This window comes from Diabrotica undecimpunctata, chromosome 9 (genome assembly GCF_040954645.1).
Source record: "Diabrotica undecimpunctata isolate CICGRU chromosome 9, icDiaUnde3, whole genome shotgun sequence".
Lineage (NCBI taxonomy): Eukaryota > Metazoa > Arthropoda > Insecta > Coleoptera > Chrysomelidae > Diabrotica > Diabrotica undecimpunctata.
In genome coordinates, this window is record NC_092811.1 from 83,657,155 (window position 1) to 83,681,140 (window position 23,986).

The 23,986-nt window shown below is 33.2% G+C and overlaps 1 protein-coding gene across 1 annotated transcript in view; it reads right to left on the reverse strand.

Annotated features, from left to right (window-relative positions):
- Nucleotides 1–4,491: 4,491 nt before the first annotated feature.
- The window catches only part of LOC140449721 (dynein regulatory complex protein 9-like), a 52,268-nt gene continuing 32,773 nt past the window's right edge, over nucleotides 4,492–23,986 (reverse strand). The window contains exons 4-5 of the mRNA XM_072543043.1: nucleotides 10,622–10,861; nucleotides 4,492–4,885 (exon numbers count right to left, since the gene is read on the reverse strand). Of these exons, the coding sequence (XP_072399144.1) occupies nucleotides 4,799–4,885; nucleotides 10,622–10,861 (327 nt within the window). The 3' untranslated portion in view covers nucleotides 4,492–4,798. The remainder of the gene's footprint in view (nucleotides 4,886–10,621; nucleotides 10,862–23,986) is intronic.

Genomic DNA, 23,986 nt, shown 5'->3' on the forward strand with positions numbered 1-23,986 from the left:
TAAAATGAATTTCCAATAAATAACGGTCCAATCCATCACGTATTTAATGACATCATTTTAATTATAACTATTTTAGAGGGTGAGATTTGGGGGTAAATCTGTGATAAAATTTTAAATTATTGGTTTAATGTTATTTGGCATTTACTAACTTCATTAAAAGATGATTTAAATTAATTACCCGCTTTCATTTACAATTATACAATTTTTAAATAGGGGTAGTTGTTACCCCTACTGTACTGTAACAACACAAAACAAAAAGTAAAATGGAGGGAAAGTAGAACCTAAACCCAAATTTTTATGCAATTCGATGGCGACAAAGAAAATTACACGGTATTGCTGTATTTCATGTTCCTTTTCTGGCCTATAAGGCAAACAGAAAAGATGTGTTACGAAAATAATATACACTTACACGTGGCCTTCTTCTATGCTACAGATATGCCTTATCTTCATACAGCCTTCTGCGTTCTAAATTTCATTGGTTAGTGATTTCATTCCTCATGCATATATGAGTTTTCAACGGTAAAACAAAACTCTCCGTCCTTATGACGACTTTTCTAGCAAGTGATTGGTTGGCCTTAGAGGCTTTTGACAGAATACATTTGACAAAAATGTAAACAGACATTTACTGTGCTCATTTGTGAGACGCAATCATAAAAGCGATATTCTATGCAATTAAGACTGTAAAAATAAATATTCAATTACTCATAGTATGTATTTTCGTTCGAAATTCAAGTATTTCTGTTTCAAAGATCTAAAAATTTTCGAATATTTGAAAAACGTATATTGAAACCTCATATAGAATGGAATTTGAATTACGTGAATTAAAACTTTATACAGAACGGTAATCTTTAGCGCCATAAAGAAAGTAGAGTGGATATAACATTTTACCAACCGATATCGGATTGTTAGATTGAGTCTTTGGTTTCTCACAAATTTCTATATCTTCAAAAACTGCCCTTGATTACTATATTTTTTATAGAATTTCTAATTCCAGATTTAGATCTTTAGTAATCCAGACTCCTAAGTATCTCATTTTGTCCACTTGTCTAATATCTTCATTGTTTAAATGGATCCTTGTTATGACTTTACTCTTTTTCCTTATAACCATGATTTTTGTTTTCTTTATGTTTATTGTTATAACAAACTATTCCCCACTATAGCATAATGTGTAGTAGCCTCTGCAGGTCTTACTCTTTTTCAACTATAATGACTGTATCATTAGCATGATGAATTTTCTTTATAATGTCACCATTTATCTTGACCCCTTCTGTACAGTTTTCACGTTCTTGTGTAAATAACTCTTTGGAGTATATATTAAATAGTAATGGTAAAAGTACACAGCCTTATCTCACTTCTTTGCTTATCTGTTGTGCCTTCGTGCTATTTTCGTCTACTGTTACCACAACCTGTTAGTTCCAATAGATATTTTTCACTTTGTTAATTTAATTTTGTCGAGTCTTTTTCGCTTTCACTCAACCAATTGTTAATTTTTTTGGTCAGCAATGATGTTCAAGAACATTTTATTAATGAGCTCTTCCTTGGTTGAGACGAAATGTTAACAATTTGGCGGAAATAAAATAAATATTCGATTCGTTGACAGGAATACGGCCTTTGCTGATAGCCAGCAATTCCTTCAAGAACTCTTCGGTAGGGAGATCGTTTATTTGTTTGTCATCAGTCAGTTTCATTAATTTATCGTGCGCTTTTTCTAGTGTGAGTTCAACATTGGTACATTCGTTCGGATCAAATAGTTACATGCATCTTGATCACACATACTTTTACTTTCCAATTTTTGATTGAAAGCGTTGCTCAATTCACGATTTGGCGATGACATTTCTAACTTCAGTAACAATCTGCCGCACATGACGCAATACATGACTTCGATTAAAAACAAAGCCTGGTTATCTAACTGCTCATTCACCTCTAGAGTGAAATTTCTTAAACACGAATTCAATGTCAAATGTCATCTGACATGTCATCCTGTAACGATAAGATTACTTTATCGTTACTGAGAAATTTAAAATAACTTAATTCTGCCTGTAAGGTATGCAACCAACTATACATGTAATCGTATTATCAATTGTTTATCAATTGGTCAAACTGCTTACCTGCCGCTTCCGCTTAGCTTGGAACTGACGGAAGCCGACGATTTTAAAAGTGTAAGAGCTCACTTTATATCTAACCTTCGAACGGGTCAGAAGAGTGATCCTTCAATGATCAACGCCACGTGGTTCAAGTTATCAGAAAAAAAACTTTTAAGTTATTCAGAGGTGAATTTAAGTTAAAGAAGGCGTTTTTTTTTTTAAATATTAGAAGTTTTCAGAAAAGAAGATTTTGGTTTAATTGTTGAAATATTGTTGCGTTGGGTGAGTTTCATTTTAATTAAACTACATCATTATTTTTTTAACCATTATTAGTTTCATATTAAAATCATTTATTCAATAATTTTACCTAAATTATATCAGTCAAATCACGTTCAGAATTCTTTCTGTTAGAAATTCTCCTAAGTACACGTTCTCATCAATATCCAAGCAATTCGGTAATGTAAGGAGATCCTTCCGATAATGTAAGGAGATTACTATTTGCCTATAATATATTCGTGATAAATTTTAGTTCTTCAGTGAAATATTCATAGTAAAATCCCAACATTTTTTTTAAATACATAGTTTTCGATTAATTTTCCAAGGTCACAAAAAGTGTACGAAACCTTCACTAATTATCATCTTCGGACTAGTTTTTCTTGTCCTAACCGCCTTTTTGTTTATCAACTCTGAATAAAGCTAATGAGAGCTTCTTTGATTTTATTTTAGTCGTTGGAGGAAGAAGGAATATAAAGTCAATACAATAAAGATTATTTTGGATTTGGGGTAATAGCTTTCACTTGAGTTTAGTTTGGAGTTTTTTTTTGGAGTAGCGGTTCAGTTTGGTGCTAGAACAGTGGGCTTAAAGCTTTCACCCGAACGAGTCCCAGCGGCGTAAGGCGTCCGGAAGAAGAACCTTCTCGGCTTGAGAGTAGACAGGTTTTTTTTTTACTGTTTTTGTAATATCTTAAAAATAAGTTACTTAAATATTGTTTAAACTTTAGTGAGTGAACGAACCAAAACTTAAAAATAATTCTAGTCAATTTTCATAATTCATAATTGCGTATCATTATCTATATTACATTCAATTTTTTTCTTAACATCATTTGCTTATTTTTTTTGTCATTAAATATTTTAAATATATATAGGTATTAGTAATAACAGGGTAGGGGTGGATTTTAATACACTTTGTAAGGTCATTTGTGCACAAAGGTCCGTTTTGTATTTTTACAGCCCTACTGGTAACGTCACTGATTCATCTTGGATCTGTTCCTTTCTGAACAGACCAATTGAAATATATCTACAGGTTATCTGATTGGAATCAACTTAGAAATTGTCAAACTGATACATTGTGTTAAATATAGGGAGGGGTAATAATTGTTTGAATATATAAATAGGTTGGTTGTCAGTAAATTTTGTTTTAATTAATGAATAAAACTTCACAATAAAAGTTCATACTTTTCTAGCATATTAGAGGGTGTAAATATATTGTAAATAGGGATCAATAGGTTTTTGTATAATAGGGTATTTAAGTTAAATTGTACATTACGGTTTACAGGTTTTTCTATTTTATTATTATTAAATTGAGTTATAAGTAATAATCTGTTTTATTAAACAACCTTTTTTTTTAATAAGGTTGTTTAATAACAATATTTTTTTAATATAAGTTACAGAAAACATAGTTAGCAGCAGCAATAAAGTCACTAGGTGAACTGTTTGTTAGACTAAGAGTCCAGTAAACATCTTCCCTGGCGCCCAAATCATTCTTCTCTCATATATTCCTGTTGTCAGTACTTACCCTTAGTTCGTTTTGGTTATTCTTATATTTCCTTAGTTAATATACATCTTTCCTATTCTTTACTGTTTTCTCAGGGCATGCAAATAGGCCTAACCCTACCTTGAGTATCCACTGGCCAGTCTCAAGCATACCCAGCTAGCCGAACTGCATTCAGTTTCAACTCTTATTTTAATTTAGTTTCAAACTTATCTTCACACTACTCTACAGATCTTATAACATCAGGGACATAGTCCCAAGGGGATCTGCCTACTATATTTGTTACAGTAGCGCCCAAAGTGGAGCAATATAAATTTTGTTACAATCCTTGTACTTGTTCCACAGTTCAAGTGGATTCGATGGAAAGTATGCCGAAATAATTATCGCACTTAATAAGAGCAGAGTATCTCATTTGGAGATGCAGAAACGATTACTTCAGCAATTGTCATTTTCAAACAAATTAAGCTATTGACCTGCTGCACTAAATGATGAGCATACTACACCTTTGACAGTTAAAAGTAATTGAAATATCGACCCAAAAACATTTGTCAGCAACAACCGCAAATACAATTCGCCACTTATCGGATGAATTATGTAAATGCAACCAAGAGCATTAGCAGAGATCACATCCGGAGATCAGGAACCGCTTCGCCTTGTTTCCTACGTTGAAATTTATTCGATATTGACCCCTGTTGCAGTGTTATCAAATCCTAAAAAATACCTCTAAGATCAAGATTAAGTCGATTTCGTATACTTTATGATATTTTAATGGTTTTCCGGCTACTTTGGGCTAAACCGAATCCAAAAAACTAAGTATCATTAAAATCGGTACAGCCATTCTTAAGTTATAAACCATCTAAGTAATATGATTTAAGACTTTGTTTCATATATAGAGATTGCATAAGATTTTTCAAATTTTAGATTTTTATTTACTAGCCAATGCTTATTTGTATATTTTAATTTTATCTTTCTTCTTTCCTCTTTTATAGGGACCCAATCGTTTTCTGACCATAATACATCTCCACCAAGCCTAAAATCATAAAAAATTTTCATATCATCAAAAAATATCAGGAAAAATTCAATAAAAAAAAATCAAAAACTTTATAGCGGTGCAGCAATACAGTCCATTATTCTAAAAAGTTGAAGAAAGCATTGCAAATTGTCATGTCCTGGATTTTTTGAGAATATCGTAATATCTTCAGTTTCAGCTTACAAGCGAAGCAGTAACATCTCCAGAAGATGCCAACCCCTAATGTTGGCGAAACGTCGAGAACTAATCTCAGAAGACAACGGTCTAACAGCCCGAACAAACAGTTTAACAATATCGCAATAGACAAAATTTTTAAGTTATGAGAATCTGCAGCTGGTGCGGTTTCTTTTGAGACGATATGACTGTTGTCAATTGAACGACTATTGCTTAAATTATTAATAGTGTGTGTGTATAAGAGAATATGGCTTGGAAGCAGGTCGTTAGCCACAGATTTTTATTTGTTATTGTTTAGCATAATATTTTGATTTGTTTTTTATCTGTCACTGTTGCATTAAAATTGCTATATTTATTTCTTTCAAATAGTCAATCAGTAATTTAATTATTTTCATATCATGGAAACTTAGTAAATACTCTATACTAATTGGAAACCATAATTGTTCTTGTTGTAGACTGTAATACTATTGTTGTGTAACCTGGAAAAAACCAGAAGACCTAAAATACTATAGACCCATAAGTTTTCTGTCGATTCTATCATAGCTATTCGAAAGGCTTTTTTTGATAAGATTGATTCCAATCTTAGAAAAAACTAAACTTATTCCCGACCACCAATTCGGCTTCAGGTTAAAGCATGGAACAATCAAACATGTCCACAGAATAGTAAAAAAATCTCGTATGCACTTGAAAGTAAACCCTACTCTTAGCAGCCTTCCTAGACGTCAGTCAAGCCTTCGATAAGGTTTGACATAAAGGCCTACTTTATATGATAAGGAAACAATTGCCGTATCCTTTCTTTCCACTCCTAAAATCCTACTTATCAGATAGATACTTCCTGATAAAGCAGCACGATGAAATGAGATCAATTCAATACGCGTAAGCATCTTAACCTTAAGCAATGAAGTAAGGCAAACGACATAAAATACTTAGGTATCCATCTTGACAAACGACTAACCTGGCAGAAACACATCTTTACCAAAAGAAAACAAATGGGCATTAAATTTAATTTAGACATATGTACTGGTTAATTGGTCGAAACTCTAAATTAACATTGGACAATAAACTGCTTATATACAGGGCGATCCTCAATCAAGCCCATATGAACATATAGTATTCAGCTATGGGGCACCGCTAGCAATTCTAATCTTGCAATCCTTCAACGCTTCCTGAATAAAGTGTTAAGGTTTATAGTAACATACCATTACATTCTCCTCTATAGAAAAAGATCTGGAAGTGCCTTCGGTAAAAAAGTTAATTAAAAAATTAAAATTAGAAGCAAATTATAGTGTCAAATATGGCGAACGGATAAAACGAAGCAGTTATTCGATGACAATAAATAAGCTGAAACGTTTTAAACCAAATGATCTACCAAACAGATTTAATGTTTAAGCAAAACCAACTGTTTTAAATTCTACCTTAACTATGTGATATGTAGTTGTGATTGTGTTTTATTATTTTATTGCTTTTAACTTACATACTTTTTAATTAAACTATTTATAATAAATTAGTATTAGTTATAGTTGCTAAATAAAGGAAAAGAACTCTCCACTGGAAGTGGCTCCTGCTATGTAAAAAAGTAAATTACCTATTATTCTTTATTTTTGGATAGATTGTAATTTTAATTGAAGTTAGTAAAAAATAAAAAAAAATATGAGTGATAGATAAAAATTTTGGGGACTTAACCTAACGGACAACTTTAATAACGACTAGATGTCAGTTTAGAGTATAGAAGATCTACAACATCTTATCGAAAGCTTAAGTATGAATAGTGCTGAGATGGGAATTACTAGTAACGCTAAAAAACGAAGTACATGCCAATTACAAATAGACCACAAAATATACATCAACTATTGACAATTAATGGTAACGTGATAGAACAAGTAGAAAAATATCAGTAGTTAGGAACTTTCATTAATGAAACCAATGATCATACTGCAGAAATAAACAGGCGAATAGAGATTACCAGATCAGCATTTATACGAATGAAGCCACTCCTAAAGTGCAAAAATTTAAATTTGGATACCTATCCGACTACGTACCATTCGCTGTTATATATTTTTAATATTATTATATGGAGCTGAGACTTGGACATTAAAAAAATGCAATTTAAAAATAATCGAGGCTTTCGAATACTGGTTATACCGCAGAGTATTAAAAATATCATGGACTGATAGAATTACATATAAAGAAGTACTGGAAAGGGTTGGTAAAGAAACAGAACTAATCACCACTATACAAACCAGAAAACTGGAATACCTAGGCCACGTGATGAGGGGACCAAAATATGAAATTTGAGACTCATCATACAGGGAAAGATTCAAGGAAGAAGATCTGTTGGCCGGAGGCAAAACTCATGGTTGAATAATCTACGTGATTGGTATCAATGTAGATCGATTGATTTGTTTAGGTAAGCAAGTTCAAAAATAAAAATAGCCATTATGATTGCCAACCTCCGTAAAGAGACGGCACACTCTAAGAAGGAGATATCAGTTTAACGGCTTGAATCGAACAGAGTTATGACGACTTCGTTTATATTTTTTTGTAGGGTATTGCTGTTCCCTTTTTTGCTCATAGTGATTCGGAGTGTAACCACAAATAGATATTTTAATGGAGTACGGTGTGAAGGTGCAAAGAAGAAGTAAAGGATAGTAAGTGTTATTAGCCATTACTTTGCTACTAAGAGAAGGTTTCAAATATGTTAACAGTTTTGAAAACGGCTCTTTAATTCAGCTTTTTTGGTTGTGCAGATTGTAAATTACGAGATATCAAAGTTCTCATCAGAAAGTTTGGTGCCTCCTGCCAAGTTAAGACGCTTAGCTGGCGCAGAAACGGGAACTTTAGCTTGGGGAATAGTTACTGTATCTGTTCATTATTCACCGTTTGTTTATTATTCTCTTTTTATCTTTCCTTTGGTTGTCATAAGTGGTTAGTATTCATGTTTTACTTGCCCAGCACTACATAAAGGCGCGCTCTGTACTCGACAACAGGTCTAATGAAAGTTTTGTACTTGTGAAGGAGAGTCCGGTGGTGATTGTTCCCTAGTTTACCTCTTAGTGATTACAGAAGATTGGTCGCCATCTGTTAAGGGTGTTTTTAATATCGATGTTCCAGTTAAGCGTCTTAAAAAATTCAAGAACTAATAAAAACTCACACAGGAAATCTAAATTATTACTGTTAATAATATTAAAAGTTTTGCAGCTCAACCATTAAATTAAGCTATATGTATAAGTTAAATGGTTTGTGGAGAAGATCCTAATTTGAGCCTTGTAGTTAACATGAGCCCCTATAAAAAAGTGGGCATGACAGGTAGCATCATATTTCAAAAATCGGTCGAAGTTAGGAATGCCAGACGTTGGTTAATTTGCAGATCTCCCGTAACTCCTTATATGTTCGAGTGGCTTTAGTGCGTTCGACAGATTTCTGATATTTTATATTCACGGTAAGTTGTAATTATTAAATTATTATTGTGTTTGTTATATTTGTGAAATATCTGTTGTATGTGCTTAAGTGTAACTTGTTGAGTTTGTATTTTAGGATACTATAGGCGTCTTGACTCAATGCTAAGCTATAAAAATTTTTGTCATCATATTGTGATCGTGTGCAATGTAGCTAATATGGCCCTTACAGGTTCAGAGAAAAAACATAAGAAAAAATAAATATGCAGCTTCTAGCAATAGAAGCTGCATATTATAGCCTAACATGAAAAGACATTTGCAAAATGGCATACACATTATCTACGAAGAATGTATCAATTATCAATTTAAAAATAATAACAAAATGAGTAAGGAGTTTAAGCCAAGAAAAGAGAGCTGTAAGGATGGAGAAGGAAATATCCTAGGTGATACGGTCTCAATCTTGAACCGATGAGTTGAATTTTTCGACGCAAAATTTGACAGATATTATATCGAAGATGCAGATAATACCGCAGCAGATCGAAATAATTGGAATCTATTCAACCCAAACGAAAGACCACTTACCGCTGAAGAGGTTGCTCAAGCCATTAAAAATAATAAATCAAGCTTAAAAATAATAAATCACCAGGAACTGATAAAATTTGCAGTGAGCTCTACAAGAATGGTGGTGACGCCCTGCTACAAGCACTGCATAAATTGCACTGCACTTCTTGCCTGGCAAAATGAGACCATGTCCTATGAATAATTTTAAGACGTGATATGCCTGTTACATAAAAAAGGCGATCAGCTCCAGTGTTACAACTACAGAGGTATAACCCTGTTAACAACTGCTTACAAAATACTAGCAAATATTATCTATGACAGTCTACAAGTTTACACAGTTGGCATAGTTGGAAAATACCAAGCCGGATTTAAATCGATATTTTCATACCGAATTTAAAACAGTCATATATTCATGGAACATACTGTATAATCATGTAAGTAATCACCACATGTTATTTTTATTACCACATACTTGCTTTTTAGAACTTCCTGATGACGGTCTAATAGGACCGAATATGTTTTTAATTAACTAATCCTTTTGGATAATGTTTTATACTTAATATACTTGTTAGAATAGAATTAGGAGTAGATATAAGTCAATAAACTGAGAAAATAAGGGAATCCCTATTAACGGAAGATACTTGAATCACCTTAGATACGCAGATGATGTACTAATAGCCGACACGTGAAATGCACTGAATACGATGATTGAGGAGCTTCACACAGAATCTCTAAAAAAGGACTAGAAATAAATTTCAGCAAAACTAAAATAATATTAAACAAAGATGACAAACCTATGATAAACATCCAAGGGACAGAGATAGAACACGTAGATGAATATACATATCTGGGTCAAAATGTCAAGGTGAGCAAAGAAAATCAGACTACTGAAATAAGCAGACGTGTAAAAATGGGATGGGCAGCATTCGGAAGCATTATACCTACTGTAAAATAAAAATATACCTCAAAGACTGCGAACCAAAGTGTTTAATACCAGTATCCTACCTCTACCTACATATGGAGCTCAAACCTGGAGATTCACTAGAATAAACATGGACAAGATCGGAAAAACTCAGAGAGCTATGGAATGACAGATGCTGGGTATCTCACTCAAAGACCATAAAACCAATGAAGACATTCGTAATACAACAAAATTAAAAGATGCTGTCGAACAGGCACCTAAACTAAAATGGAAATGGGCTGGACATAACGAACGTCTCGCGGATGGCCGACGGAATAAAGAAATCGGGAATTGGCGGCCATATGAAGCCAAAAGACCACTAGGAAGACCGCAAAACGCTGGAGCGACGATATTAAAAGAACTGCAGGACCAATGTGGAAACGTCTTACAAACAACAGAGATGAATTGCGAGAATTAGGAGAGGCCTAATTCGGCGATCCGAATAGAGAGAAGGGCTTAAAAAATACTTATTAGAAACAAACAAGTTTTTATATTTCCTTTTTATCTTTTCTTATTAAGTGAGGATTCGAAATATGCATAATGCAAAATAAAATAATAAGCGAAACAACCCGAACGCAAAGTGAAATACCATATAAGCAGTATATACCAGCTTTTTAATAAGTTATACAAAAGTGAAACCCATACCTGTATAACAACTGAAGCCCATTTTACCAACTTGGCACGTTTCCGCCGTATCTCTCTTTCTTTCTTATACTGCTTCCATTCTATCATTTCTTTTTGTCGTTTCTCAAATTCACACAAAACTTCTTTATGCAGCACACACAGTTTTTCGAGTTTTCTTTGCATGTCAATTATTTCGATCTCTCTTCTCTCGATTTCTTCGTCATAGTGCTTTACCAAGTAGTTAATTTCATCCAACATATCCTATTAAAATAATGGTTTGTAAAAATTATTACCAGTGCGATAATAATTACACAACAAATTTTAAAATGCAAGCAAATCGTAACTGAACACAAATAATTCTACCTGCAAACTAAAAGTATGAGTGATAAACTCAATCTATTGATTGTACAGTTCAAAGGGATTGTTTGGCCTTTCCATACCGTGAAGATAATAGATTTTTTACAGACAAACTACATATATGTTTAATCTAGAAGATATTATACTTCTTTTTCTTCTTCTAAAAGTGTCCTCTCCTCAATATTTCAATGAAGATTGGCTATTATAATTGCAAACTCTTCTCTGTTCTTATTAGCTGTTTAAAATGTAGCTATGTTCATTGTCGGATGTTTGTTAGCCATGATAGTTTTTTCCTTTCTAGTCCCCTCTTTTCCTTGATTTTTCTCTTTCTCTATTATTTCTTAGTATGTGGCCTAGGTATGATGTTTTTCTAACTTCAACACTCGCTTTGTTAAATAGTTCTCATTCCTTGTCTATTATATTTAGCACTTCTTCTTTTAACGTATAGGATGTTCATAAAATCTTAAAGGATTCTCCGGTAGATCTACACTTTAAAGGCGCCTAATTTATTTACGGTTAATGTTTTAAGTCTGATCAAAAGATATTGAATGTTTACCCTCGAGTTGATATTGATTTTCAAAATCACCGGTCGCTTCAAGCATTGTTTCTCAGAGAATAGTTTATTTTATAGAAAAAGTCCTAACAATCATTTTCGTTTAAAATCATCTCAGCTACATTTGTTATTTGAAATATTTTTTTCTACTGTGCATAGATTCTTAGTAAACAGATTTTTCCGTTTTCCCTCCTACAAGGGGAATAAGGGGTACGTGTAGTAATAGAAATATGCTTTTTATGGACAAAGCATACAAAAAGTTAAAAAAATAACAATACCAATTAAAATTTACTAAAATTACATAAATGTCAATATCACAAAATAAAATATACAATCCATTGCAATATTTCACTAAATTGCAAATTCGTTAAGATACTATTCGACTGAATAATATGGTCTTTCAGATAGGCTTTTGTCAATTTACGGAAAGAAGTTGTAGATTTAAGTTGCAAAGGAAGATGGTTGTATAATTTTTTTGTTGAATATAATATAGATTTCTTTACTACTTTAATCAGTGGACGGGATCTTGCTTGTGATTAGGTTTTGCTGGAAAAACATGTAGGTGTTTACAAATTAAACAAACAGTTTCTAGAATATATAGAGAGGAAAGGGTTAAAATCCCGTGATTTTTTAAGTAGCTTCTGCAATGTGTTATCCTACTGATGCCAAAAAGGAAAAGGAAAAGGAAGGCCATATCGAAGATGAGACTCGAACAAAGAAAAGTATGTTATTTTGGAAAAGATGCTAAATTGATTTCCTTCGAAACAAATCTTATTGCATAGCAGGCTGAGGCTAGTTTCTTACTTAAAAAATCCATATGAAGGCGCCATTTAAGGTTGCCGTCTATAAAAAAAAACCAAAAAAGCAAGAGTTGAAGTTCTCTTTTATAGGATAATGTTACTATCTTATCCACGTTAAAAGAGAGTAAATTAGAGTCAGACCAGGTTTTTATTTTAAGTACATCAGAAGAAATAATTTCATGAAGAGTTGCAATATTAGAGTTCCTCCAGGTAATACTGATATCATCAGTAAAAAGAAAAAATTTTTCATCGATTTTTAAGTTATTGATGTTTTTTATAAAGACAAGGAAAATTAGAGAACCCAGTACTGAACCTTGTGGTACTCCCCATACAATGCTTTTGTGACTAGAGTCAGTATCATTTGCTCTAACTAGTTGTTTTATATCCCTCAAGTAAGATTGGAACCAATTCAAAGAAATACCTCGAATTTCGTAGAAATTTAGTTTTTTTATTAAAATCTCGTGATTTACACAATCAAAGGCTTTGGCATAGTCATAAAAAACAGTGGTAGTATAAAGATTATTGTTTAGTTCTTGATAAACCTCATGTAGTACAGAAAACAGAGCATCGCTGGTATATTTATTAAATAAAAAGCTGAACTGACTTTGTGATAAAATGTTGTTTTCAACGAGAAGGGACATAAGTCGGGCTTTTATAAGTCTCTCAATAATTTTGGATAGGACCGGTAGTAAGGCAGTAGGTCTATAGTTGCAGACATTAGATTTTTCCCACCCTTATGAAGAGGAATAATAATGTCTGTCTTTAGGTACTCTAAAAATATAACTTATTCAAAAGAATCGTTAATTAGTGAGACCAGAACTTCCAACACATTATTTGGGAGATTTAAGAAAATTTTTATGGATCCATCAGTACTACAGGAAGATTTGCTTTTGATACTACTGATTGTTTGGATAAGTTCAGATTTATCAACTGGTCTTATAAAGAATGAATTCGAGACCTTTTTTGAATTGGGGAGATAGGAAATAGGATCTTGTTGTGGTAAAATAGCTGATGTTACATTTTTACGCACATTAACGAAGTATTCATTTAGATTTTCCGGGTTTGGAAGAGAAAATGTTTGAGCTGTGTTAGTTTTACTTTGGAACAACAGAGAGAGATGGAAACGGTTGAGCGAGGGAAGGCAGTGAATACTGTAGAATCCCTAAATATATAGATAGTTTTACTTCGAAAATCGTTTATTATGGACCAAGTTTCCCTTGCAACATTTTTAGAGCTTACCAGACGATTCTCATAGTACATTTTTTTAGCTGTTTTGATAAGTTTTAAAAAGATTCCTCTGTACTTGGAGGTATATTCAGTGACAAAGACATTGATAGTAAATTTCTTGACGTAGAATAGTGAACGCATCTTCTTGACTGACGTGCAGATACCTTTGATAGTCCAGGTTTTGTGATGTTTTGACTTAATTGTAATTAAAGGAAATACCTTATTAAAAATACAGAACAAGCTTATGTAAAAAATCACTAAAATCATAGTCTACGTCCACAGAGGGAAAGTGCCACCCAGAAGTCAAGCACAAATTTTGGAATTTACGAAAGTTCTGAGCGGAAAAAATCTTACCTAAACGTTGGGTTTTCGAGGATTGTTTGTTAAGAGTGTTACACTTGATATATTATACTGCTTCATGGTCAGAGAGTTCTGCATTATTAATTGTAGAACGTACATCAAGGGGTGAGAAATCAGAGACAATATAATAAATTATGGTAGATGTTGTTTTTGTAATTCTTGTAGCAGAATTAACGTGCATTGTGAAACCATATGATTCGAATATATTGACCATAATTGGGTCAATTATTGTCAATATATTTGAATTAATATTCATGTTACCGTATAGACCCTTTCTGTTTTTATTGGGCAGATCGTCTAACAAATTTAACAGGTTCTGAAAAAATAGTTCCGTGGAAGAATCAGGTGATCTATAAATGCAAAGAATGTATAGATTAAGATTCTTGTTATAAACCAATGAAAACTCAAAAAAGGATTTTTTCAACAGAAAGTCATATTTAATTATAGGAGAGGAATCATTATTTGTAGAAAGAATTGGGTGCCACTATGAGCTGAACTTGAACAATCATACCTAGCAATTGTGGTGTATTTTTCTACAAAAAAAACGCTCGTTAACTTCAAGACAGTGCTGGGTAACCGCAACTATCGGGGAAAATCCTAAATCCTCTAGAAACAAAAATAATTCATCTGTTTTATATCTTATGAAACGAATATTAATCAGAACTATGCTAGAGTTGTGATCACTATAATAATTTGAGGTTTCTAGTCCCACAGAACACGTCATTATTTAAAAATTTCGTTTTGGAGAGGCAACGGAATAGTAGTTTTGGTGACTTTCCCTTGATTTTTGTAGGTGAATAATTCTTTCCGAAATAAGAAAGGACCTAAAAGCAGAAAGATCAGCTTCCACCTCAGTTGGACTAATTTCATAGGCATCGTTAAATTCTAGAAGGATTTTTCGTAGATCTTCAGTCTTAGTGGGAAGTCATTCGGAAGCCAGAAATTTTAACGCTTGTGTTGGTGAATCCTTCGTAATATAGTGAAGCAGGTTGGTCGTGTAGAAAAAAAAGATGTAGTTTAATGGCTTTCAAGATATCCGGTTCTTTTAATCTTGCTAGAAGATCTCGACTGTTCGAGTTATTGGTAAATCTAACTTTTGGTGAGGTTAAAGGATCCAGATTTATCGATGGTTTCAAAGTATCCTTCTTAATGAAGTTAATATGAGAATGAAAGCATTCTTAGATTTGCAAATTTCGATGGCCTGCTTGACTGTGACTATTTTTGTATTTTCCACTTAACTTTTGTTGTTGCTTAAAATGGTAATTGGAATTTTCCAAGCTAACGGGGCTTCTGATGTTCTTCGGACTCATATTTGACTCCGATGAAGGCGCTGGTTCGGAATATGAAGATTCTGTAGACCATTTAATGTTTACACCAGGTGGCCAAATTTCCTGATTAAATAATAAGTCAATGGAGGTTGTAGATTTTATGCCTATTTTGAATGAGGAACCACTCGCTGTGTGGACATCTTGGAAAAGGATATAACATCTAATATATTCCTTGATACCCAGCTTCTCTGTAATAAAGTGAACAACTTGTATAGGGATGTAAATTCGAGTTAATTTGGTAATAACTACATAATGGCATTTATCTTCTGTAATTTTTGGCTTTTTCTCTGTTGATTCGAAATGTTGAGGGAATTCAGTTTGGGTACCTGAGGTGGCATAAAATGTATTTTTCTTCAATACTTCTTTTTTCGTTTGTATAGTAGATAATTTGTTGGTAAGATTGCCCATTTGATTAGATATTTCACTGATATTTAAATAAAACCTTTCTATCCCCATCTTAATCTCAGTTGAATTTGAGTCTTTAAAGAGGATTTAAACCTTAATAGTATCATCAGAACAGCCAAAAAAAAACTGACGATATATTGAAAATATCTTATTCCATCTGCCTTATAGATTTTAAAACATTGTCAGAATTTAGCAGGTTATTTATCTTATGGATATCGTCAATTTTCTTTTTAAGATAGTCCAGTTTGCCCTCATTTTTGGTTAATAAATCGTATGTCTCAATATAAACATACAAATTATCAGTTAGTTTTTTAGTTACTTGAATTACGGCTTCAAAGTTCTCTAAAGGTATTTGATTTTTTGATAAACTGGTAATTTTTTAATTTAAATATTTTAAGCTTGGCGAGTCACACAATGTACAAAAGAATCTTAGATGGAAAAATTTTTGGTCCAAGAGGCTTTTGTGGTCGTTTTAATAATCCTAGAGCATTTCATACAAAAATTTCTACAACACTCCCCACTGCAACGTAATTTATCATATTTGTCGGTTCCAGCGAATTCTGTTAAGCAATTCTCGCAAATATAGGTCATGGTCGAAGGTTAACTTTGCAATATTTAACTGGGTCGGTGATAGTAAACAAAAAGCAAAAGTATGATTAAACAAATCTGATATAAACTTACAACCAGTTTAGTTGTATCCACATCACTCCAAAACAATACAATAACAAACACAATTCAGTAAGCCGACCCTGACAACAAAACAATACAACTGAACACAATCACGGTCAAAGACTAACTGGTAAACTTTTTTTCACGTTTTTTGGGGTCCCAAAATTGACATTTATCACCGGACTATTTATTATCAAGACATGCGTTGTTATATAGCCAGACTCTTTCTAAGAAAATTTAGGAACGCACTCTTAATATTAGATAGTAAAAAATGTGTTATTTATTTCCTTCCTGACTATGAAATAGAGCAATAGCTACAAAGAAAACAATAGTTCGACACTGAAGCATTGGCCTAATTAGTTCGTACAAATTTTCAACATTTGACAACAAAGGATTTTGTACAATAATTTGATTGAATCTGTGAACATTAGATCTGGTCGAATTTACTTCCTTGGTGCTCCAAAACCACTGCTGAAGTCCACTGCTGAACATAGGCCTCTTCCTCGTGTTTCTAACCCTGTCTAACTTGCGCCACTCTCATCCAGTTTTTCGAGTTCCAGATCTGCACGAGACAAGCTGAAAACGTCATATGCTCAAAACCAGTAAGGTCCCAATGTAGGATACCAAATGTCAAGAACTGCACTTAAAGTATAGCAAAAGAAAATTTCTTCCAAGAAACCAACAATTCAATACTACTGGGAATAGTAGAACCAATAAATATAAGAGAACAAACGATTAAATCTAGCAGCATACTTACCACAAATAAATCCATTACCATAGATGGCATTGAATTCAACAAAAGTCAAATAAAGAAATCCACGTACCAGACGAAAATCGAAAAATTGAGAATCCCAGAAACGCATGATAAATCCAACCTATTGAGACGACCACAACTTTCTACTGGATTCAGCATCACTGCACTAATAATTATCTTATGTGTGTCTGTAATACTAACAATATTCCTATTGAATAAAAGAAAACGTATTTCCAAAATCCTTTTCGGACCTAAGCTGGAGATTGCACAAATTCAAAATAAAGAGGAAATACTAGCCGAAATATCAAAAACTTCGAGGGCGAAGTTACATCCAGAAGAGGGAGGAGAAATGTAGTCATAAGCACCCAGACTAACAGCCATTGGACATTTAACTATACGAATCCAAAATCAGCAAATTCCAACGAAACCGGGACAAAAAACTCATTTTTCATATTTTTATAATAATTCATTCGATTATCATTCTTAGATCAATTAGTTTCATTATATATATATATATATATATATATATATATATATATATATATATATATATATATATATATATATATATATATGTTTCCTTGGTCTCCATTCCAATAACCTCTTTATCCATCGCCTATCCGTCATTCTAGCTATGTGTCTTGACTGTCTCCATTTCAGTCTGGCTATCCTTTTGATGACATCAGTTACCTTGGTTCTTATCCTGACCTCTTCGGTTTTTATTTTGTCTCACAACTGTCTTTTGACTCCTAACATGGATCGCTCCATTCTTCTCAGTGTGACTCTTAGTTTGGTAGTCGAGGCTTTTGCTAGGGTAAATGTTTCTGCTCCGTATGTTAACACTGGGAAGACGCATTGATCAAATACTTTTCTCTTCGGGCATGTAGGCTGCTCACTTTTAAAAGTTTCTCTCAGTTTTCCATGTGCTGCCCACCCAAGACCGGCTCTTCTCTTCAGTTCATGGTTCTGATTATCTCTGCAATTCATGTTTTCGTGCCCTAGGTATTTATATTTATCTACGAGTTTTACTTCTTGCCCACCAATACTGATGTTCTGGTTGGGTACCAAATTTGTCATTATTTTTTTTTTTCGAGATGTTTATATTTAAACCTACATTTTCTGTAGCCACAACGAGTTTCTGTACCATCTCTCTTGCCATTCCTAAGTCCTCAGCTATTATGACAATGTCATCGGCGAAACGTAAGTTGTTTAGATATTCTCCATCTATTATCTCTCCATCTTTATATCCTTTGTCAGCCAATGCAAATTCTTAAAAGCATGTTCCAGCATAGTATTAAAAAGTTTAGGTGACATTGGGTCTCCTTGTCTAACCCCCCCTCTGTTTTTTTTATTACAGTTTTATACTAAAGCCACAAGGAAATAGCTTTAGAACAATCATAATTTTATTATTATTGGTGAGGATCGGAACGAAGCAGCGCTAGCATTGGCTTTATCTGGAATACCTGCAACTCTATAAGAAGGCGAACGAACTGCACATTCTGCCTTAAAATTGCTATTGAACATACAAATCAATGAAACAACAGCTTGCGACATCGCCAAAAATATAGCAATGGCTAAGATTTTACGGGCAAATTAATCGTTTGGGATGAATGTATGATCGAATATGATCTTCCACTGTTATAGGCACTGGAAAACCAAAACCTAACATCGTTCAATTTGTGGCAGTACGTAAAGAAGCTTTAATTGACATCTAGCATGTCAGTATTTTACAAAAGAATCAAAGTACAGTCTTGTTTTCAAAGCAATTGTAAAATAGTGGAAAATGCTAAACTTGCTATTGACATCTTGATCTGATTTATCACATTACCCACAGATTTTTATTACTTGACAGACTCGAAGGACAGCTTATTCAACGTGTTTTTCTGGACATAATCCACCTCGACTAAACCATTCAGATGGGTCTGAAAAGACACCAAAGCATTCCTGCCTTGGTCCAAATGACGAGTGTATCATCAACATATCGTAGCCAACATGTGGGTTTGAACCATACGTCCATGGTTTGAACATTGATGTGGATAGTGCTCGGGTCTCAAAGTCTCCCAAAAAGATATTGGTAATTACTGGAGATAGTGGGAGCTCATTGGGGCACCATTATTTGTCGTTAAAATTGATATGAACTGATAATTGGAATATAAAATAAGTTTTGGACATACAACGTTTAATGAGAGATAAGTGGTCTTGCTGGATACTATATTTAGTTTTCAGAATGTTTAGAGTTTCATCTATACGAATGTTTGTAAAGAGTAAAATAATATCGAAACTTACTAGAATGTCTGACGGTGAGATAGGGTATTGTTTAAGAATTTCGATAAAATGAAAATAATTTTCGTCGAAGAATGAAACATTTTCGGCGAGAGGTTGTAGAGTTTTGGCCAAGTATTTTGCCAATGGTTGTGTAAGGTAGTTGTATGCATTGACAATGGGACGTAAAGAAATATCGAGTTTGTGAATTTTGGGTAGGCCATATTCGAGGTGCTCTAGAAGACTTTTTACGAGGAATTAGAGATTGTTTTATGTCAACAGGGATTGATTGATTGGCGGTCAGACTAGTAGGACGTGTGTAGTGTCGCTCCGAAATTAAATTCCAATTTTGGGTGGTTTCTAGTGTAATCTGCATGCAAGTTAGTGTAAAGTGTGTTTGAAAGGGACCTTTATGTAAGTAAATAATCAGTTATCTGATTTTGAACTGTAATAAATTGATAGTTAGTTTTAATTGCCCTACGGATAAAAGTGAAACTTCTGAGTGGTCGAAACGAGTTGAGCTTTTTACGCTGGACGGGTGATTAAGAACAATAAACAATAATAATTATCAACAAAAACAATAGGTCTGTTATTCAGGTTTCGGTAAAACTATACAGAATTATAAAGGCTGAATTTATTTCCTGTTTTGATATTGATTGTATTTTTGTATTTACAAGTGGTAGAAGTCGAAACTGATTAGGATCGAGAATAATTGATAAGATTTAACTGTAGAGGTAGGCGCGGCGCTTGTCGAGATCTGTAACCGTTATTTATAATATTTATATTTATAAATACTTTAATTACTTGAATAAGAAGAAAAATGGCGGATGCTAAGATTGATGAAGATGGTAAAAGAAAAAGCAAAGAGGAGATAGATATATTTAGCAGGAGCAGAAAAGTGAGCCGAACGCCAGACAGGTCGAAACCAACAACGAATGAAACCAGCAGCCAGAACGAAATGATGGAACTAATGAGACAAATAGCAAGCGATAATAAAAAGAAAAACAATGACCTGGAAGAGATAAAAAATACAATGGGTAATATGATTGAGGAACTAAAAGAAATTAGGAAGGAAAATAGTGAATACAAATTGCAAATGAAAGAAATAATAAGAGAAAATGAAAATCTAAAGAAAGAAATGACAGCGATGAAACAAAAAATAGATAAAATAGAAATAGCATTGGAAGCATGTCAGAAAGAAAAGAAGAAAAATAACCTAATTATGAGAGGCTTACCAATAGACACAATAGAAGCAGAGCAACTGGAGAACTTCATAGAAACAAAAATGGGAGTAAAATCAGAAATAAATAGGGTACAAAAGATAAATAAAACAATGTGTGTTATCGAATGTAAAAAATTCGAAGATAAAATGAAAATACTGAAAGCCAAGGGTAAACTAATAAACTATAAGCAACATAGAGTATATATAGAATGTGACCTAACATTAAAAGAGATAGAGATACAAAGAAATCTTAGGAAGATAGCAGCAGATGAAAAGACTAATGGAAAAAGGACAAAAATTGGATATGGTTTCATAATTATTGAAGGCATTAAGTGGAAATGGAATCAAAAAACAAGCCAGATAGAAAAAATAACATAAAATACAGAACCAACTAGTTCAAAAAACTAGCTGAAGAAAACACAATAACGGACCGAGAAACAAAACAGGCACAGAACAGGGACATGAGCAGATCTAAAGATAATAACACAAACGGGAGTAAAAACAAATTGAAGTACAACTTAAACACAGAAAATCACAAAACAATTTGGAAAATGGCATCATGGAAGAACATTGAAATAGTAGCTATAACAGAGACAAAGAAAAAAGGAAAAGGATCAATAATATTAGAAAACGGAATGTTACTAATATACAGTGGAGTGGAAGAAACGAAGAGAGCTCAGGCAGGAGTAGCGTGCATGATAAAGAAGGAGAGTATCAACAAAATAAAAAATTGGATATATTACAACGAACGTATACTAAGAGTAGACATAGATATGGATACAGAGGAAACCAATACAAACCTAATCATATGTTATGGACCAGATGAAGATGCAACAAAAAACGAAAAGAATGAATTCTGGGACAAATTACAAGAAGTGATAAATGATTGTACAGAGAAAATTGTGATCACAGGAGACCTGAACAGTAGAGTTGGGAAAGAAACAGAAAAATGGAACAATGTCATCGGACCTTATGGGGAGGACAAACTAAACAAAAATGGAAAATTACTACTCGAATTCTGTCTAGACAATAACCTGGTGATTATGAACACACACTTCCAACATAAAAGGATACACAAGATCACAAGAGAAGTCAAATCAAGAGACGAACAATCAATTATAGACTATACTATAGTGCAAAAAACAGAGAAGAACTGGATAAGAAACGTAAGGGTAAAAAGAAGTTATGAAATTGGTAGTGACCACTATCTACTAGAAACCACATTCAAAAGCAAAAGAAAAGAAATAAAAAGAAATGAGAACATAAACAGAAAACACAAAGAAATAATAAAAATTTATAAACTAAGGGAAGAAACAACGAGAATAAGATACTCAGAAGGACTAGAGAAAGAGATGGATAATGAACATGAAATAACAGAAACAATAGAAGAAGAATGGGGAAAATTTAAAAATGCGATGATAAAAACAGCTAAATCAATATGTGGAACCACAAGAAATAACAACAGAGGAAAACGAACATCTTGGTGGAACGATGAAGTGAAAAGAGAAATAAAAGAAAAGAAGAAATTATGGAAAGAATACATCCAAGACAAAACACAACAAAAATATGAAAATTATAAGAGACAAAGAACAAAAGTTAAAGAGATAGTTAAGAAAGAGAAAAAGAAAAGTTGGGAAAAATTCGGGGAAAAAATGGAAGAAAACAGCACAGAAAACGTAAAATTATTTTACAGAACACTGAAAAACCTAAGAAGCAACAAAGAAACGAAACTGAAACAAATAATGAACAAGGAAGGAACAATAATAAACGACGATAAGGCAATAATGGAAAGATGGAGGGAACATTTTCAGCTGATACTGAATGGAAATCAAGCGAATACAATGGAGAAGGAAAGCCACAACAGGAGAGTATCCATGAAAAACACGGAAAATACAGAAACTATAGAAAAAGAAGAACTGGAAGAAGCAATAAGAAAGATAAAGATTGGAAAAGCACCAGGAAGCGATGAAGTAGCACCAGAAATGATGAAATATATAGGAGTAAAAGCAAAAGAAAAATTGTTATACATATATAACCTAATATGGAAGAGAAAAGTAATACCCAGAGAATGGACAAATGCAGTAATTATACCTATATACAAGAAAGGAAATACAAGAGACTGTAGGAACTATAGAGGTATATCACTACTATGTGTAGCAGCAAAAGTATACGAAACCATAATAGAAAGGAAAATTAGAAAAGAAATAGAACATAAATTAGAGGATGTACAAAGTGGATTCAGGAAAGGACACAACACACAAAACCATATATTCACCATGCAACAAGTAATAGAAAAAGCCTTAAAGAAAAATAAAGAAATACATCTGAGTTTTATAGACAGGGAAAAAGCATTCGACTCAGTCAAAAGAAAAGATATATAGGAAAGTCTAAAGAAGAAACAAGTAAGTGAAGAACTGATAGAAGCAACAAAGAGTATATACATGAAAACAACAAATATAGTAAGAATATTAAATATACAGTCAGAACCATTTGAAACAACCCAAGGAGTTAGACAAGGGGGAAGTCTCAGCCCACTACTATTCATAAATGTTATAGATGAGATAGTGAAAGAATGTAAGAAAACATTCAAGAAATACTGCATCGGTTGGAACAGAATGCAAATGATAAATGCTGAGATGTGTATATTTGCAGACGACATAGTATTAATTGCGGAAACTGCAGAAAAACTGAAATACAACTTAGAGAAATGGAACCTAGAAGCAAGCAAATACAACCTAAACGTAAACAAAGAGAAGACTCAAATAATGAAAATATCAAGGAAACAAGGGACGGAAGATCAAATAGAAGTAATGATAGACCAACAAAAAATAATACAGACAAATTCATACAAATACTTAGGAACAGTAATCAACAACAAAGGAGACATCGAGGATGACCTTAACAACAGAATGGAAAACACAGGAAAACTATTCCAAGCACTAAATAGAGGATTCCTTAATAACAAAGAAATATCAACAAAGACCAAGATGACAATATACAAAACAATATATAGACCTACAGTGACATATGGAGCAGAAAATTGGATATTAAACAAAAGACATCAGAGCAGAATTCAGGCAGCAGAGATGAAATACCTCAGAAGAACGATAGGAGTAAAAAGAACTGATAGAATCAGAAATGAAGTAATAAGAGAAAGACTCAAAATCAAACCGATACTCGAGACAATCAAAGAGAAAAAATTGGCATGGTTCGGACATCTAACCCGGATGGACAATAATAGACAAGTTAAAAGAGTGTGGGACGCCAAACCAATAGGGAAGAACAGAAGAGGAAGACCCATTAAAGAATGGAACAGTGACATCTCGCAGATACTACAGAGTAAGGGTAAGACTTGGCAGGAAGCAACACAGATGGCATCCAATAGGAAGGAATGGAGAAAGTTCGTTAAGAGCTAGGACACCTCAGAAGACCGTCAAATAGTGTAATGT